The sequence below is a fragment of the Xiphophorus hellerii genome, chromosome 1 (genome assembly GCF_003331165.1).
Source record: "Xiphophorus hellerii strain 12219 chromosome 1, Xiphophorus_hellerii-4.1, whole genome shotgun sequence".
Taxonomy (NCBI): Eukaryota; Metazoa; Chordata; class Actinopteri; order Cyprinodontiformes; family Poeciliidae; genus Xiphophorus; species Xiphophorus hellerii.
The window spans coordinates 28359201-28376862 of NC_045672.1; the positions used below are offsets into that span (position 1 = coordinate 28359201).

The window sequence follows — 17662 nt, forward strand, 5'->3', positions numbered from 1 at the left end:
TTAAGGGGCATCAGAGTAAAGGGAGATGTACACAAACGCACACCACACTTTTCATTTTATTTTGAAAAAAAAAAAGACACCATAAATTATCTCCCTTCCTTGCGGCACATTTATGTTTTACTTTGCGTTGAGCTATCACACAAAAACATTGAAATTGAATTAATACAATAAAAGGAGTTGTATGTATTTTTCTTTAGATGGAAAACACGTTTTCATCAGCAAAAAAACATTTTGAGGAATTCTATCAAATAGCTAAGTACTAAGACCGAGTGAGTAAGAGAAAAACCACCTGCTGTTACGATAATCTCCGGGGTTTTATTATTAGAAAAGTTGTTTTCACACAAGTCCATGATAAATTTAAACTAATTATATTTATTTTTTTCTTTCATGTGGAAATTACCATAATTGTTTTAATGATGTACAAATAACCCTTAAAAAAAACATGTCTGCTCAGCCATACATCCATGATGATTTACATCCATTGTAACTGAAGTCATAATGTTTAAGCCTGAAAATATTGTAGCCTTGACCAACAACCTGGCTATGCATGCAGTTCTTTCATTTTATTAACAGATTTTGGTTTAAGGCTCACATCCCCTTTCATTATATTTTTCATGGCATTTAAACCTTTACAACACTCAGTCTGGCTGAGTGTGTGTTAGCAGAGCTATTCCTCCATGTCCATTGTGGACTCAAATGTCTCGCCGACTAGCTGAGTTTGGTGCAGCTCGGTGAAAGTCTCCCCTGTCTCACTGCGCTCCCTCTCCTCATTGGATGTCACCTCCTCCATCGCGGTGTCCTGACAGGTTCCGACGCCTGGAGACGAGTTGTTGTTGGCGGCTTGCTGGCTGGCAGCCGGCCCTGGGCTGCACTCGGTGACATGAGCCGCGGTAGATCGAGTGGCTTCGCTCTCCTCAGGATTTCCGTCGACTTCCTGCACGATGAGGTTTCTCAGCTTCCTCTGCCTGGGATTGTAGTTCTCTGTGCGTTTGTGGATCTGAACGTGTCGTCGTAGATGTGCCTGCAGGATGGGAGATGTTGAACAATTGGTTCAGGAGAAGTGAGGTGTTTCTTTATCTGGATGTAAGAGTGTTTTCCATCTTCAGAGCCTGCCAGGCATTTCCAATTTTGATTTTTTCCTCAAATCTTTATTTAGACCAGGGGTGTCCAAACTTTTTGCAAAGAGGGCCAGATTTGATAAAGTCAAGATGCGCGGGGGCCAATAGTTTGTTCGGACATTTTTTAACTACAAAAGTGTCATGCAAATACACACTGTTATAAAACAATTTTCATTGTCACAATTATCTTTATTTTTCAAATGACAAAATAACCAAATATAAGCCACTCAGGCAGATGAGAACAACTCTAAAAACACAAATTCTGCTTTTCTTTCATATCTGGAGAGTCAGATAACATTGAACAAACTGTATGAAATACCTTAAATTTACATGAGTTTAAAAATATCTTTGCCTCAAGAACATTTTAAACAGGAGTTATAAGTAATGCAAAGTTGTCTGTTATTATTAAATCTTAAAACAAGTGAATTTTGCTCGTCATTTACAATATCTTTCAGAAAGTAATAGTTTGTATCACATCTACAGGTTCATAACCAAATCTTACTCAAGAGTTTAATAAAAATAAGTGCCATAAACCCAAGTGCATAAATGTTCTTTTGGCTTTTCGCTGCTGATAGTGACAGATGTTACCGTTCAAAACACTCAGTTTTATGTCCTCAACTCTCAGTGCCACACTGTTACGTGCCAGGCAAACATTCGCAAATTCTTGCTTCTTCTCAGGGCAAAATGTTCTCCACCATTTTCATAACACAGTTTTGATAAATGTATCTTCAGTAAAAGGTTTGCCATGTTTAGCTATTAACATGGCCACTTCGTAGCTTGCTTTGGTGGTATTTTCTTTTGACTCAGGCCTAAAGAAATTGCTGTTGTGATGCCAGTGCAGCTTGGAGCTGCTTCAGTTTTTCAGCACGGTCACTCCCTGTTAGCTTGTTGTATGTGTTGGCATGTTTAGTCTGGTAGTGTCTCTTTACGTCAAAATCCTTAAACAAGGCAACCGTCTCATTACAAATTAGACAAGCACAATTGCCTTGATTTTCAGAAAAGAAGTATTGTAATTCCCATCTCTCTTGAAAGCGGCGGCCCTCACTGTAAACTTTCCTCGTTTTCTTTGCAGTGGCCATGGCAGAAATGAGTGGAGAGGGGTTCGCTGCACCAAGGCAGAGACTGATAGTATTAAAGTGGTGCTGCCACCATTTGGTGAAAGGAGGAATTACAGTTTCAAGTTTTATGATTTATTTATTCTGTTTGACATTGCAGGCGGGCCATAAATAATACATTATAAGACCGAAGCTGCGGGCCATATGAAATCTGACCGCGGGCCGTGATTGGCCCCCGGGCCGGACTTTGGACATGCCTGATTTAGACCCTCGTCAAGTATTTAAAATCCACATTCAGTGTGAAATCTTGCTTTTTACATTGCAGAGAAGAGATCTTGATAAATCTTTTGCTAAAGTTAGACGTCTGATCAGTAAATAATAACCTGAATGTTTACAAGTAGTTGCCTACAGGTTAATAATTCCTTCTATTAATGAATCATTAACTTTTCAGGTTTGTTATTTTGAGAAATATATTTTTTGAGTATAGATGTCATTTTAATTCTGTTAACATCTTCTATGTTAAAATATCAGACTTTTCCAGACCCAAATTTGCAGTCATTTATATTTATTGTAAAGAAAGACGGAAGGAAGGGAAAGAGAAGGCAAGAAAGAACCCAAGGAAGGAAGGAAAGAATGAAATAAAAGAAACAACAAGAAAGAAGGAAAAAGAAATCATTTGATATTGCTAAATGGAAGAAGATCTGGAAATAAAACAATTTTTTCACATTAATGCAGACTGTAGGAACTCTGTGTAAAGTTATTGAATGCTACATTAGTTTTTATTCTCAACTAAACAACTAAGAAAACATTTCTTCTAAATATATTCTGTTAATTCATTTCTCTCGTCCACAGCTCACCACTGTAGTTTTCTTTGTTACTTTTAAATGTAAATCTCCCATCTGTGTCATTATGTCAACCAACCAGCCATGTCTCTTTGAGTTTAATCTATAAGCCGACCTGTCGGGTGAACTTGTAGCCGCAGTCAGTGCACTCAAACTTCCTCATGCCTCTGTGGCGCTGCAGGTGGACACGTAGTTGCTGCAGCGCTGAAATAGATGAAAGGAAACACAACAGTTGCCACTTGTTTTAATGATATTAATTTCATGAATAATAGCAGATTGATGAGGATGTGTGCTCTTACCTTTGAATGTTTTGTTACACATGTAACAGCAGTGCGGCCGGCCTTCCTCGTGCTTGCTGGCCTTGTGGCGGAGCAAAGCGCCTTTCTCGGTGAAGCGCCAATCGCAGACGTCACAGCCGTAGGGTCGCTCGCCGGTGTGTGTACGGTGGTGCTTATCCAGACTCGCTGGTGTTAGAAAAATTATCCTCCTGTTCATTTACTCATGAGTTTATTTTACAAGTTATGTTTTCATATTATTCTTTTCATATTATTCTTTTTATATTATTACTCTCATATTATTCTTCTTTTTATATTTACTTAACTTTTCTTTCTTTTGTAGTATATTATTAACTTTGTTTAGGATGATTGCTTGGAAGCTAAAAACGTTAAACATTCATGTGTTATTAGTTCCATCTGTAACTGATTAGTTGTGGTCAGCCACATGCCCTTATAAGGGCATGTCCATAGGAGGTTTCAGAATGTAAAGACGGTTGGTCAATTCTCTGTGTGACTGTGTGAAGAGAAGCCCAACCTCCTTTTTCTATACAATAAAGAGAAATGCAAAGAAAGATCTGGCAGAATTGAGTCCAGACAGTGTTTGACAGCGATTCGTCGCGTCTGTTCTCAATTCTCCTATTCTGCAGAAAAGAAATCAAAAGAAACCTAATCTCTGTCTCTGGCTGATTCTTTGCAGGTTATGACAAAATAAACCTATCAGCTGGTATTAAAACACACACATTATCACTCAGGCTTTATTTATGAAGGAATTTGCCAGTTTCACCATATCTAAATTCATCTAAGCTTTTGTTTTATGGAGCAACTGGAAGCCCTTCTTGTCATCACTCTAATCTTTAACTCCCTCCAAAGATTGTAGCAGAGATTCACAAGTAAAACTCTCAGTAGATGTACCATTTCTCTGAGCTAATTTCGGACTTTAAAGACAGGAAGAACAACGACTGCTTAGTCATTCCTGTCACTTCTTGCTGCATCTGTAGCTTTCAGTAAAGATGGCGGCTATGCAGCCCTAACCTTGCGTCCTGAAAGTTTTCCCACAGAGGTGACACTGGTAAGGCCTCTCGCCGCTGTGCACACGGAGATGCATGCTGAGGTTGTTCTTCTGGGAGAAGGCGTGGCCACATATGTTACACACAAAGGGACGCTCGTTCCTGCAGCAGAACGAGGACAACGATGAACGGAGAAGTTTTGGTCTCTGGTAAAAAATGGATGGCTGGTAAAAGCTGCAGCGTTTCTACCTGTGAATGGCTTTGATGTGCATCTGCAGGCCGTTTCGACTGGAAGCTCGATGGCCGCACTCCTCACACACAAATGGCTTTTCGCCTCGATGCTTGGCCGCTTCGTGGACGCGCAGCTCGGTCCGAGTTAGGAAGGTTTTGGGGCACTGTGGACACTAAACACATCGTTTGTATGCTGTTAGTGTGCTGCTTCTATTCCCTGGACAATTTTGTAGACAACATGCAGATGATGGTATGATTAAGAAAAGAGTTCTTAGAAAAACTTGTAACTGCTGTTATTTAGTTAATTATGTCACTTTAAAAGCAATGTTGTACAGTTTGGATCACAGAACCTTCATCACTCCATTCCAAATACTCAGTTTTACCGTTTTAATCAAATACAAAGTTTACCAGTTTACTGGTTTAAGGTGATGTATCACAAGGTCTATACTCACTGCATGTGGTTTGGGATGTCCATGGACCTTCATCAGGTGCATCGTCAAGTTCTTCTTGTACATGAACTGTTCGTTACATGTCGAACACTTTAAAAAAAAGAAAACCACCTTAATATAAATCCTGTTTATTATGTAACTTGTATACGTAAACAGCACCTTGTGTGGCATCTCTCCTGTGTGGGAGACGACATGCACTCGCAGCTCTTCCTTCGTGTTGAAGCTCAAGGAGCATGTGGGGCAGATGTATGTCTGAAATGACAGAATCACAAACAGTGACACAAATACGACCAGAACCGCCCTGAAAAGGCTCTTTGTGTTCACTCACTGACACTCTAGCGCAGCCTCTGCTCTCGTGCACGGACAGATTCTCCTTCCTGAAGTAACTCTTTCCACACTTAGAACAAACAAAGGGTTTCTCCCCTGTATGCCTCCTGCAGGAAACAAAAGTAAGAGGATATTCTCTCGACAGGAATCCCTGGAAAATAATCATATTAACTTTGTACCTGTTGTGGACTTTGAGGTAATATTTGCTTTTAAAGGATTTCAGGCAGACAGGGCACTGCGCTGAGCCTTTGTTGGAGCACTCCTCTACGCCATCATTGTTCTTGCTGTTGTTTGTTTTACTCTGGAGTTTCCGTTTCTGTGCTGTAGATGCAGGCGACGTTGCAGAGCCGGACTCAGCCGGAGGTAAATACTCCTCATCTGTGTCATCAACAATACCTTCAAGTTCACCCCCATCATCATCTCCTGCCTCCTCCACCTCGGCTGCAGTTTCATCTGCTTCCTGGCTATCACTGCCAGGATCTGTGTTGATCTTCAGCTCTACTACCTGCAATTAACACAAATCAGATGCAGCTAAACATATAGGTTCAGTAAATGCATGCATGTGATGGATATTTTTATAGAGTTTGTGGCATTACAGCTGTATTCAATGTATTTAACTGGGATATTATGTGATACAGCAAGTGAAGTGAAAGGAAATGATGCATGGTTTTCAACTTTGAAAATAAAAACGTGAATTGTGCATCTTGGACCAGGTAAGATACTTAGGGAAAATGAGTGGAGCTAAATACTTAGCAATCCTAATAGAGAACCTGTTAAAGGCTGCAAAAAAATGTAGACCTTCAGCAGTAAAAATTACCCTAAACTATGGCTGGGCAATATGGCTTACAGATAAAATCTCCAATATTTTATGACAATATATTCAATTTCTAATTTTAAACACTTTTTCCTTAAAAAATGCAAATGAAAATATATTTTAAAAATTGGCTTTTGATTCAATCATTCCTTGTGAGTCAACGTGAGTTGACTTTAATTCAAAGTCAAAATAAATTTAAGCAATAAAACATGCTTGTCAAAAAAAAGGTAGTACTTGAGTGGGCTAATATCTCTCTCAACTATGGAAACCCAAAGATTGTATTGTTAGAAAAAAAAATACAGATTTTCCAAAAATGTAATGTTCAAAAACAGAAAATTTGATTAATCAATAAAATTGTCTAATCATCAAGCCCTACCTAAACATACAGCAAGAGCAACAATGGAACTGTTTAGATCACAGGTGTCAAACTCCAGTCCTGGAGAGCCACTGCCCTTTAGATGTGCCTCTGCTGCACCACACCTGAATAAAATAATTAGGTCATTAGCAAGGCTCTGGAGAACTGATCTACACAAGAAGGAGGTAATTAAGTTTTTTCATTCCAGTGTTTTGTACCTGTGGCACATCTAAAAATTGCAGGACAGCGGCCCTTGAGGACTATATTTTGACACCCTTGGTTTAGATCAAAGCATATTCAGGCATTGGAATGGCCAAGTCAAAGCCCAGACTTGTATCCAGTGGAGATTTATAGATGCTCTCTAGCCAACCTCACTGATATTGAGCAATGTAGCAAAGAAGTATGAGCAAATATTACATTTTCTAGATGCCCAAAACTGAGAGATACATTTGAGTGCCGCAGCTGGTTCTGCTGCAAAACGGGTTCTGCAAAGTTTTAAGTAAAGAGGGAAAAATACAAATGGAAAGCTAACTTTAAAAATGTTTTTTGTGCAAAAAATGTATCCTTTTCCTCCCACTTGAGAATCATGTATATGTGTATATACTGTACCTCAGACTCAGCAGCTGGTTGATCTGATTTTACATTTTCAACAACACCTTCAGACGTCTCCTTCTCCGCAGGAATGAGAACAGCTTTGGGATCCAATGTGGGGCTGGCATCAGCGGTCACCAGCCTCTTAGGGCCCTTCACTACTCGACCAGAGCGTGTGGTGGTGGTTGTGGGAGCAACAGCAGCATCCACTAAGCTAAAACTGCCTGCAGAACAGGACTCTTCTGCCGGGACCATCAGAGAGTTCTCCTCCTTGACAGCATCTGTCTGACCTTTTTTGGGTCGACCTCTTTTCCGTTTCAAAGGTACGGGGTTTCCGGAGTTTACTTGGAACTGCTGACAGAGGGCGAGGGCTTCAGGCACACATAGGCTGGTTGCTGCTTGCTGCACTTTCTGCAGATTGTCTACTTCCAGCTTCAGCTCTCCACTGTAGACAAAGGTCAGAAGCAGCTCTAGGCCGTCGCTGGGGCAACCCTGCAGGTCAAACTCTGTGTGTTGAGTGGGGTTTGAGATGGACACTTCAAACAGATCACTGAAGCAGGCTAGGACGTTGCAGTGAGCCTGGTAAAGCACCCCATCTCCCAAGTTAAGCACAGCATCACAGAATCTCCCTGCTGCCCTCTGCTGGTTCAGGGAGGAAAGGATGCGATGCGCATGACTGGTTTCGGCACCAGGCATCCTTTCTGCTTCGCTGCAACCACAAGAGGATAAACCTTTAACATATGGTATTATCATTACTGCATAAGTAACCCAATGCTACATTTCTTTACTTGTACTGATATAGGGTGGCATTTTATAAAGCAACAATCAAATCAAGAGATTTAATCCATCAACTTGGTAATTTTCTACATTAATTTCTGAAACAATATCATTTTTTTAAAAATCATTTAAAAAATCATTTTCCATATCATACTGTAAGTAAAACATTTGCAATAACTTGTTTCTTTCTTCGCTTTTCAATTTACAATGTACACAAATGGCAGGGAAATTTAATTTTTGAGAATATTACACCTACAGTGCCTTGTACAAATATTCATAAGCAATTAATTTTTGCCATTTTTTTTCTAATTTTCTATTGCAATTGCATGTGATAAACCAACATAAACTACTTGCAGTTCCACTTTGAGAAGAATAGCATGCTATAGATGAATTTTGCTTTACAAATCTAATTTATTGTACATGTAGGGTCAAAACGTTCCAATACTGGTCTGACCAGAGAGCTTTCTTCCACATGTTTGTATTATTGCATGGCTTGTGGAAAAAGACTCATGGTGCTTGTTATGGCTAGATTTGTGGAGTGTATTACTACTATGAATTGTAATGTCGACAGATTCTCTGCAAATACATTTAATTGTACGGTACATACAAAGTTGTCCATGTCTCTCTTGGATTTATTTAAATGCACTGACATAAATAAAACTAAATACACAAACACTTTTTATATTTTAATTATATAAATAATATAAACCATGTTTATTTTTCCTTCAACACCACTCTGTGTTGACGTATCACATAAAATCCCAATAAAATTTGTCGTAATAATGTGAGAAAATGTGGAAAAGTTCAGGAGCCGTGAACATTTTTCGGCAGTGTGCTTTCTGTATTGCTAATTAATTTTTCAACCCACTGCATACATTTCCAAATTAATAGATTTGTAAAAATGCACATTGAAAATTATTGTTGTGATTTAACATTACATTTGAATTATATAACTAAATAACTAAACAGTATTCTACACGTCAAAGCACTCATATAGTCTTTCAATTGGCTAGTATTCAGCAGTTGAGTTGCTTAGGAATAAATAGACACCCTTCCCAAACTGCGCACCTCCACGTTTATTTCTAGCACATACCTTTAAAGACGCTCCCTTAGCGCGTAACGCCTCAAACTGCGAGAACCGGACGCCTGCATCTGCAGGACGACATTTATAGCCAGTTTTAGTCAGAAGCCTCTGTTATGCGGCATATATAATGCGGACAGCTAGGCGAAACAGAAAAACGTAGCTACATTAACCTTCTTTTCTATACTCGCAGGCCCATAAATGAAAAAGGAAGAGGATGTGACGCCGTTTAACTCCGGGAACGTTTTTTGTTGCTTAGATTACATATTATGAAAAGAAACCTCATCCAAAAGGCATTCATTACGATTTATGCTTCTATAAAAATGCTCATTTTAGCTCTTGAATACACGCAATTAATCTATTTTCCCGTTTATCACTTTTTATTTTCAAATGAAAACACTCCTAGAAAGTTTTTGACGGCCATATTCCGACGTTAATCGTTTCGTTGCCTGACAACCAATCACAACAGCGCGTTGATGCAGTGTGGGATATTCACACACGCAAGTTAGCCAGCTAGCGGCGGCTAAATAGCAGAACTCCTGTCCCTTAGTTTATTTAGATTTATGTTTTATAAACTTTGTCTATTTAGCAGGCGTTCGAGGTGTTTTTGCCATAGCTTGGCATCGTTTTCACCGTAGTTGGTGGTAAGTTAATCTTTTTTATCTGGAAAGCTTTAGCTTCAGGCTAATGCTACTGTGCACAGGTTGTGCTCCGTTAATGTTAATAACTATTAATTCACAGCTAATTTAAAATATAGGATGTTTAGTGACTGCATAGCTCTTTTATTTGAGCATTTTTATGTTAAAAACTAGCTCAATTATGGTTAAGTGTGTTCATCTTGCCTCCTTAAATGCTTTGCAACTTGAAGCTAGCTGAGGCTAACTTGCTCTGATGGTAAGACTGATGGTAAGATTTGTAACAAGGTTGACAACTTTAACATTTGCAGTAACTTCGGGCTCCTTCTGGGGTCAGTTATTAAAAATATGTTGGATAAATAAATGCAAGTCAGTATAGGAGCACTCTGAAAATAATAAATGGAACAAAAGTTGTCACGTTTATGGTGGCTAAAAGATTCACAAATTCAACAGAGATTCAGAAGCTCATGAAAACCGGTTTAGCCGCCCGTGATCTTTGTCTATATTTACTTTATTTTTTAAAATAACTTTAGAAAGGTTGTATGATAAAACATTCACTTAAAACTGATGAAGTGTTATAAAAACTTATATTTTGGAGTAACTTATTTCCCTCTATTTACTGTAAAGTTGTGATAGAGAATAACATAAACGGCTTAGTTTAAAACATTCTTATTTAATATATGTTTCTCTTTTTATTACCACCATAATTACCAAACATCAACTTAAATAATGATTTTAAAATATTGAACCTTGTATTCTAAATAATCTTGTGTTCAATCTGTTTATGTTTGATGTTATATATACAGTATATATGTATATAAAAAGTAAAACAAAGATTGCTTTTGTCCACCATGGCCAACAGGAGTATACAAAATATTTTTTTCTCGAATGCCTTATAAAGAGTGAGATTTATATAAACAGAATTAGTAATGTTGGAAACAATTGTGACTCACTCCAAAAGAATTAGTACGACAACTGTTTTTTAAAATATGATTTTTCACTAAATATCTTCTCTATTTCTTTACTTCCAGGTTCCCTGCTTTGATTTGCCTCTGTAAAACATTACTGCATGTTTATTACAAGATCATGAAGGTGAACAAAAACATCCAGGTAAAAGGTAAACCTCAAAAATGGAAAGATGTGAGGAGCAAACGGTGCAGATCCTCCATCAAATCCTCAAATCTCAATTCTAGTCCTGTCATGGTCAAGATGGTAAAGGAGCACCAGGCGTCTATGAAGAAAAAACCCTCTTTAAAGAGGCTAAAAAATAAACCAAAAACTGTCTCTGAAAAGAAGAAAAACTCTCCATCTGGATTTAAGAAACTTGAGTCTCAAGCTAATGGGTGCTCAAAATTCGCCTTGAATGATGAGATAGAAAACCTACCGGACTTTATGGAGGGTTCTGAGTCGGTTCATATAAATGGTATGGAAACTTCAGAAGAGTCAGAGGAAGTCCCAGAGAGCAGACTGGAGGGGGAGGCTCTTCATCACTGTGCACAAAGAGGGAACCAGCAAAACCGTGCAGTGTTGGTCATGCAGAAAAATCAGGTATGCTTCACAAAAAAATCCCTAATTAATTAACAGGTGCAACTTAAACAACTTCTGTATTTAAGCATCCTGTTGACCTTCTTGCAGACGCTGTGCTTCCGTGGGAAATGCATTGTGACCTGTTTGTACGGTCGTGTTGAAGTGATGGGATTTACTATTGATGAGGGTCAGAAGTCGTACCCCCTGTTCTCCCCAGCTTCACACTGCCCGCTCACGCTCAGAGCACTAGGACACACTGATTACGTCAGAGATGACAGAACAGAGGCTTCCAACATCCTTGAAGATTATCTTTCAGCAGGTAAACTGCAGGTCTTCTGTGAGAAGTAGCTTGTGTAATTCTAAGGTTTTAGGAAAACGAAAGATGAACCCAGTCAGAATTTCCAATCCCTGGTTTGACCTCATTGAAGAGTTTAAATCAATTTTGATTTCCCTTTTGGAATTACAAAAGAAAAAGATATGACAAGATTTTTTCAAAAGTTTTAAATCTATTAAAGTTGCAGCTTTAATAAATAATATAAAAATAGCTAACTTGGAGTCTTTTTATCTCACTAACAAGCATCCAGATTAAACAGGATGTTTTCAGCTCATAGTAGAACTTGTGTATGGTGCGTTCGTTGACAGAAACACAGTTGGATTTTTGAGCTTCTGACTATCCAGTCACTGGTCAGACTCAAAATCTGCTGATTCTGGTCAAAAGTAGATTTCCTGCTGCATCTGAAAGTGGGGATTTTCATCATCAGCACTGTTGATTTTCCTGAAACAGTTGGGCCGTGTAAAGCTGTTTCTCCCTAGGCGAGGCAGGTTTGTTTATATAGCAAATTTTCAGCAAGAGGAAAATTAAAAGTACCTTACATGATTATGCCCTAAACCATTTGAACTTTTTTTTTTCTTTTTTGCAGCATCACGGAAGAAATTGGTAAAAAAGGTAACACCAACATCATCCATCATCCTCCTGGAACCTTTAGAGACTCCTCTGACACACTTTCTGTCAAGCTTTACACACCTTAGTGAACTGTTCAGTCCCCCTGTGGTAAGCTGGTGGATATTTTTATTTCTTCTTTTATGAGATCGTGTAGACTTTTGGGCACGTTAGAAAAATTTTGATATAACTAATGATTCTCTTTCCTGTGGGTTTGTAGAGTGAATTAATGTCGGCTGTTCTTGACACCCCACTGAACGGTCTGGGTGTGATTCCACTTGCCAGCAACATAGAGGGACTGAAAATATCCAGGAGCTGCAGAGATGCTCTCGGCACAGTTATCAATGCTTGCAAAGGTGAGCATCTACATGTCTTGGCTCTATTTCTGACCTGGTTCTTTTGGACTTTCAGACACAGAACGCAAATGCTCTCTTAGAAATCTATTAAATTTTGTTGCAGCTAGGCCTGTCACGATAGCAAATTTTGCTGAGCGATTAATTGTCTCAAAAAATTATTGCGATAAACGATAATATTGTTTGAAGACCTTTTTACACTGATGTAATGGAAATGACGTAATAATGCATGCGATTTCCTGCCAAAGATAGATACACTTTATTTTCAAAAGAATATTTAACACTGGAACTGATAAACAAAATAAACAAAACAACCAAAAACAAAATGGATTCTCAGTCTCCATTAACAAAAAATGTACTTGATAAAAACTAAACAACATAAAGCCAAAGTGGAAATAAAAACTGCATTCAACCAAAAGATTATGAAGTCTGTGTATTATGTTGCCCTTCAGTAATAATTAGATTTAAATAGAGAAGATGGGCACATCGACTACCTGATGCAATAATTCACACTACATGATTTTTTGCTGCTATTTTTCCCCTTACAACAATCTTAGATCGTTGGTCTTTCTAAGATTGTGTGGTGTGTTACGGTAAATCATCGTTGCCCTCTGATCTAAATCAGGGGTTTTCCCCGACTGGAAGTTTAACGCAGCCTGTTGAATGTGACAGGTAACCAATCAGAAAGCTCAGATTCTCCTCTGTGCTTTCTGAGGGGAAATTACGTCGGGGAATCCCTAACAGCTGATACGGCGCAACCCGAAGTCCAGCGGACATCGGAGATGATATGTGGAAACAACATTAATGTTTATTCAACATGCAAAGAATATAGAAATGACAAGAGGAGGAGTTGGAGCGAAATTGCTACTGCAGTTGATAAACCCGGTAACTTTTCAGCTGTTCTTCGTTAACGTGACGTAAATAGGTTATAATGATTTTCATTCGGTCAGGACTTTACGCTGACACTAGCCACATGCATCGCAGGTAGACTGTAGTAACGCATTGATTAATGCCTGGTTTTAAAATTAGTTCACTAAACTTGTAGCCATTATTTTGTGCCCGTTGTTGGACACCACACGGCAGGACCGAACCTGATCGAACCATTATACCTAGGATTTCTGTCGGCTAATGTGTGGTCTGTCAGGGTTTGAAAATGGGCCGACAATCGGCCAACAGCTCTAAGATGGTGTAGTGTGCGCTGGGCTTTACACTAAGGAAATGAGGAAGGAGGGTCAGTGGAGAGCACCGGAGTTGAGCCTTTTTTCATTCGGTGTCATCAACAGAACGAGAAAAAGGCCGGAAGAGACGATAATGCCGATAATTGAAATGACGTCGATAGTTTTAATTTATCGTACGATTAATTGATTTACCGTTTATCGCGACCGGCCTAGTTGCAGCTGAAAGTTAACGTTGTCTGAAAAACTCTTCACACTCATTTTAAAAAATGATTTTTCTCACCTTGGAGATGCATTTTGTTCAGATTCCTTTTTTTCATGAGAAAATTCACTTTTGCTTAATTTTTCACTGTATTGTCTTTGTTTTGTCTTGTTTTATGCATTTTGCCTCTAACTGTGTCTCCTTAAATGCAAGAACTTCACAGGTGATGAGTTAATATACACATTTAGATTTTGACAGTAAAAGTTCCAGTTTTAATGTTATTATGTGTATTTATGTAGTAAATAATAAATACAGCTCTTCAATATGTTCATGTCTTCTTTTTATTTTGGTTTGTTGTTAAGGAGATATAGACGGTTGTGCTGTTATTCTTGTGTGTGGAGTCAAGAATGTGGGCAAATCAACATTTATCCGGATCCTCATCAATACGTTGCTGAATCAGTGAGTTCACACAACTCAAACTCGACTTTTTACGTCTGACAATTTGTATTTAAAGGTTTATTGTGTTCATAACATTGAAATTAAAGATAACTGTGTCATGTTAATTATAGTACTTCCAATGTGGACTATTTGGAAGGAGATCTTGGTCAAACAGAGTTCACCCCTCCTGGTTGTCTGTCTTTGTCGACTGTCAAAGAGCCACTTCTGGGTAAGATTTTCTTTTCTCCATAATCTCTTTTTGCTTGATTTCATTTTTGGTTATTCTTTGTGTTCCTCTTTACTGATTTTCAACATTAAACAATTTAATTTAGCCATAAAGATCTCTTAACCAAAGGACCTTGCAACAAAGCTATTTCGAATGGAGTAAATCAGAGCACTCTGCCTGTGATGCATTTGGCTTCCTAAATTCTGCTGAAGTCCAAAGCAACAGCTTGAGTGAACAGCCAACATGTCTCCACAAAAACTGCAGAAAATTTAAGAGATGTATATCTGGATATTTTCTAGTGTAAATGGAAGATTCAGGCTCTTTACCTGTATCAGAACATTTCCCGGGTCCAGTCTCGATGCAACCATGTTGCAGCATCTTTCTCAGTCTAGCAGATGTGTATTTTGGATTTTGTTTTAGGCATTCATGATAAGTCTGGACATGGAAAATGTTGCTCTGGTTCTAGAATAGAACCCGGTTCTACCACTTAAACTTTGGAAAACATCCAGCTGCTTATCTCCTAAATTTACCACTTAAATTTTAGAGGATTTCTGTCACTTTTGGTGAATGTCTGACTTTATAATCAGAATTTTTCTTCTTTTTTTTTTAATGGCTGATTTTACAATTTCAGGGATTATCTTACAATAAATATGGTAAATTTACCCATTCTTCATAGAAATGTTGGCTTTTTCACATTAGAAAATATCCAAGTTGTATCTTGTAAATAGGAGAAAATTATTATTTTTTTGGTGTTATTGTACTCTTCCGTGGCCAGATAATCTTTTATTTACCTTCTTTATTGACTCATGTGAAATTTAAGGTTTTTTTCTTACTTTTTCATTAATTAATTTATTAAATGTTTAAAAACTTGCTGCTCCTGCTGTGAAGTTTCTTGTGATAGCGCCCTGAACAAGCAGCTGTTCCGTCTGTGTGATTTTTGTCCACTTTCAAAACCGCAAAATTAAAAGCGAATCAAACCCAATGAACATTTAGTCTAGTTCATTAGGACCCAGACTACCGAGGGTTTTAAGATTTTTTTTTTTGTCTTATTAGCCAACTGAGAAATGAAAACCAGTGCATATGCGAATGAAAGCGTTTCCAATATGGAATAAAAATGTCCGTCCAGTGCTAATAATCAAGGAGGAACTTGTGAACTCACCTCCTGCTGCTTTCCAGGTCCTCCATTCACACACCAAGTCACCCCGGACCACATGATCTACTACGGTCAGTCTTCATGCGAGACAGACTTAGATGGATACCTCGAGTCTCTGAAGTCTTTATGGCGCAGGCGTCCACAGAGCAGAGAAATACCCGTCATCATTAATACTATGGGCTGGGTAAAAGGTCAGTTCAGGCTCCTCACCATAATGACAACGAAACACAGTTAAGATCTTTACCCACATTAAAACCACGTGTGTTTGCAGGACTTGGTTTCCAGCTGCTGGTGGACCTGATCCGCTTCCTGCCCGTCACTCACGTCGTCCAGCTCAGCCACGGAGTCTCCACCCAGTGTTCCTCCCTCACGCCAGATTTTCTGAGGATGGCACAGGGCTATCAAACACACCCGCCCAGTCAGACCGCCCTGGACGAGCTCACGGAGAGGCACTGCCCCCCGAAAACTTACACACACCTCAACGTACAGTCAGAATTTCGAGGCGTGGCACGCCAAGGGACGGCGTAAGTACAATATAAATTCTACGCGGAGTGACTGGAGGACGTGTCGAGGCAGTTCAGTAACTTCTAGATGTATTTTGCAGAAAACACCAGAGGTCTAATGAGCAGAGAGAGTTGTCGTTGCTGGGTTACCTGAGTCAGCTGCAATCTGATGACCCTGGACCAGTTAGACCACTACACACCCTCACCCCCTACCAGGTAAATTATTAGAGATGCACCAATTCTTTAATAGCAATATTGATCTGTTTGATTTTGGACACATGGGTTACATTTACAATATTTTACAATGTCATAAAGATCAGATCAGTTTGTCTTGCGCATCACAATATCAGTGAAAGGTTTTATTTCCTTTTTACCATTTTTTGGTTGTAGGTGTTAAACACAGTTGTTGACTCTCCTGCAGGTACCTAACACAGCAGTGGCTTTGGGTGTTATCCACTGTGAGGTGGCACCCTCTCATATGTTTTACGCCATCAACGCCAGTCTGGTGGGACTCTGCTGTTTGGCAGAGAAAGTAACAAGCAAAGGAGGGCCCGTCATCCTGTCCCAGGCGACTCTTTGCCCATGTGTGGGGTTTGGTATGTTTTCTATCTTGACTTTTTACATTCAATGTCATTTGGCCCTTCTGTTTTTGCCAAATTGAAAGAAGTTGAAGGCTTAGGTTGTGCATTGAATGTCTGTCATATCTTCCAGGTGTTCTTCGAGGTATTGACACAGCACGAGGTCTGTACTTCTTGCTGACTCCTGTAGATCCCTCCGTCCTCAGAAATGTCAACTGCCTCCTCTTGGGGGCGATTTCTTTGCCTTCATGCATCCTAACTGAACAGGTCTGCGGCCAGTTCATTCGGCATACTTATCAAAGTAATGCATGCGTGTTTGTATTTGTTTTAACAGGTACGTGTTTCTCTGTTTCAGCCTGGCTTTGAGGGTGAGATGCCATATGTCACTGCAGACTACAGCTTCGATCTGACCGGTGCAGGGAAGATACGAGTCTTCAAGGGCCTGATGAGGCCCAGTCTGATGGGAGTGAAGTGACCTGACAGAATCAGTTTATTAGCCTTTACATTTCTTGACTTGTCTTGAATCAGACTGGTCGTCGCTGAGCTGTGAATGTGCAGAACTGAAGTTGAGTTGCCCTGCAGGAGGCGTTCACTGCAATCTTTTATAGTGGACATTATTTCTGGCAAATTCAGGTGCTTGGATAACAGACTTACAGTTGTCTACTGTACCTCTGGAAAGGAGTTATAAGCTGCTGCGTATCACATGGACACTGATGTATAACATGATACCTTTTAGTTTTTGTTTGTCACGTTCCTGATCTAAAAACCTGCCACATAATAAACAACAAAAAAAAACTTTCTGATGAGACTTTGTCCTTGTTTTTGGATCAGTCATCCAACTTATTAGAAGAGATCATATTTTATAGTTAAAACCAGATATTTCTGTACAGTGTATAAAAACCACACATTTTCTCTGTCTCATATCAAGCAGACAAAATATTTCCTATTTTAAGTCGCATAGGATTACCAAACAGGTTTGATACCAGAATAATCAGAGGTTATTTCCTATT

At 39.0% G+C, this 17662-nt stretch overlaps 2 protein-coding genes across 2 annotated transcripts; one reads left to right on the forward strand and one right to left on the reverse strand.

Annotated features, from left to right (window-relative positions):
- Positions 1-163: 163 nt before the first annotated feature.
- On the reverse strand, positions 164-9105 carry zbtb48 (zinc finger and BTB domain containing 48). The gene is made up of 11 exons (XM_032558393.1): positions 8935-9105; positions 7083-7773; positions 5484-5809; positions 5306-5411; positions 5137-5229; positions 4981-5067; positions 4547-4701; positions 4323-4459; positions 3315-3479; positions 3131-3219; positions 164-1021 (listed from the first exon to the last, which is right to left on the reverse strand). The coding sequence occupies exons 2-11, from the start codon at positions 7758-7760 to the stop codon at positions 668-670; spliced, it is 2190 nt and encodes a 729-aa protein (XP_032414284.1). The 5' UTR covers positions 7761-7773; positions 8935-9105; the 3' UTR covers positions 164-667.
- A 306-nt stretch (positions 9106-9411) lies between these two features.
- Positions 9412-17447, forward strand: nol9 (nucleolar protein 9). Its single transcript, XM_032558406.1, has 13 exons — positions 9412-9566; positions 10589-11105; positions 11193-11403; positions 12005-12135; positions 12245-12380; positions 14117-14213; positions 14324-14421; positions 15595-15762; positions 15843-16095; positions 16176-16290; positions 16496-16670; positions 16786-16919; positions 17008-17447. Exons 2-13 carry the CDS (start codon positions 10644-10646, stop codon positions 17125-17127), a joined length of 2100 nt encoding a protein of 699 aa, XP_032414297.1. The 5' UTR covers positions 9412-9566; positions 10589-10643; the 3' UTR covers positions 17128-17447.
- The last annotated feature ends 215 nt before the right edge of the window (positions 17448-17662 follow it).

Excerpts from the sequence above, each read along its gene's own strand:
- zbtb48 (XM_032558393.1), bottom strand. The coding sequence starts at position 7,760 with ATGCCTGGTGCCGAAACCAGTCATGCGCATCGCATCCTTTCCTCCCTG. Across the intron at positions 5,412-5,483 it reads TACCTCAAAGTCCACAACAG|GAGGCATACAGGGGAGAAAC; the intron begins GTACAAAGTTAA and ends TGTTTCCTGCAG. Across the intron at positions 5,230-5,305 it reads GAGGCTGCGCTAGAGTGTCA|ACATACATCTGCCCCACATG; the intron begins GTGAGTGAACAC and ends CTGTCATTTCAG.
- nol9 (XM_032558406.1), top strand. The coding sequence starts at position 10,644 with ATGAAGGTGAACAAAAACATCCAGGTAAAAGGTAAACCTCAAAAATGG. Across the intron at positions 14,214-14,323 it reads ATCAATACGTTGCTGAATCA|TACTTCCAATGTGGACTATT; the intron begins GTGAGTTCACAC and ends TGTTAATTATAG. Across the intron at positions 16,671-16,785 it reads TTGCCCATGTGTGGGGTTTG|GTGTTCTTCGAGGTATTGAC; the intron begins GTATGTTTTCTA and ends CATATCTTCCAG.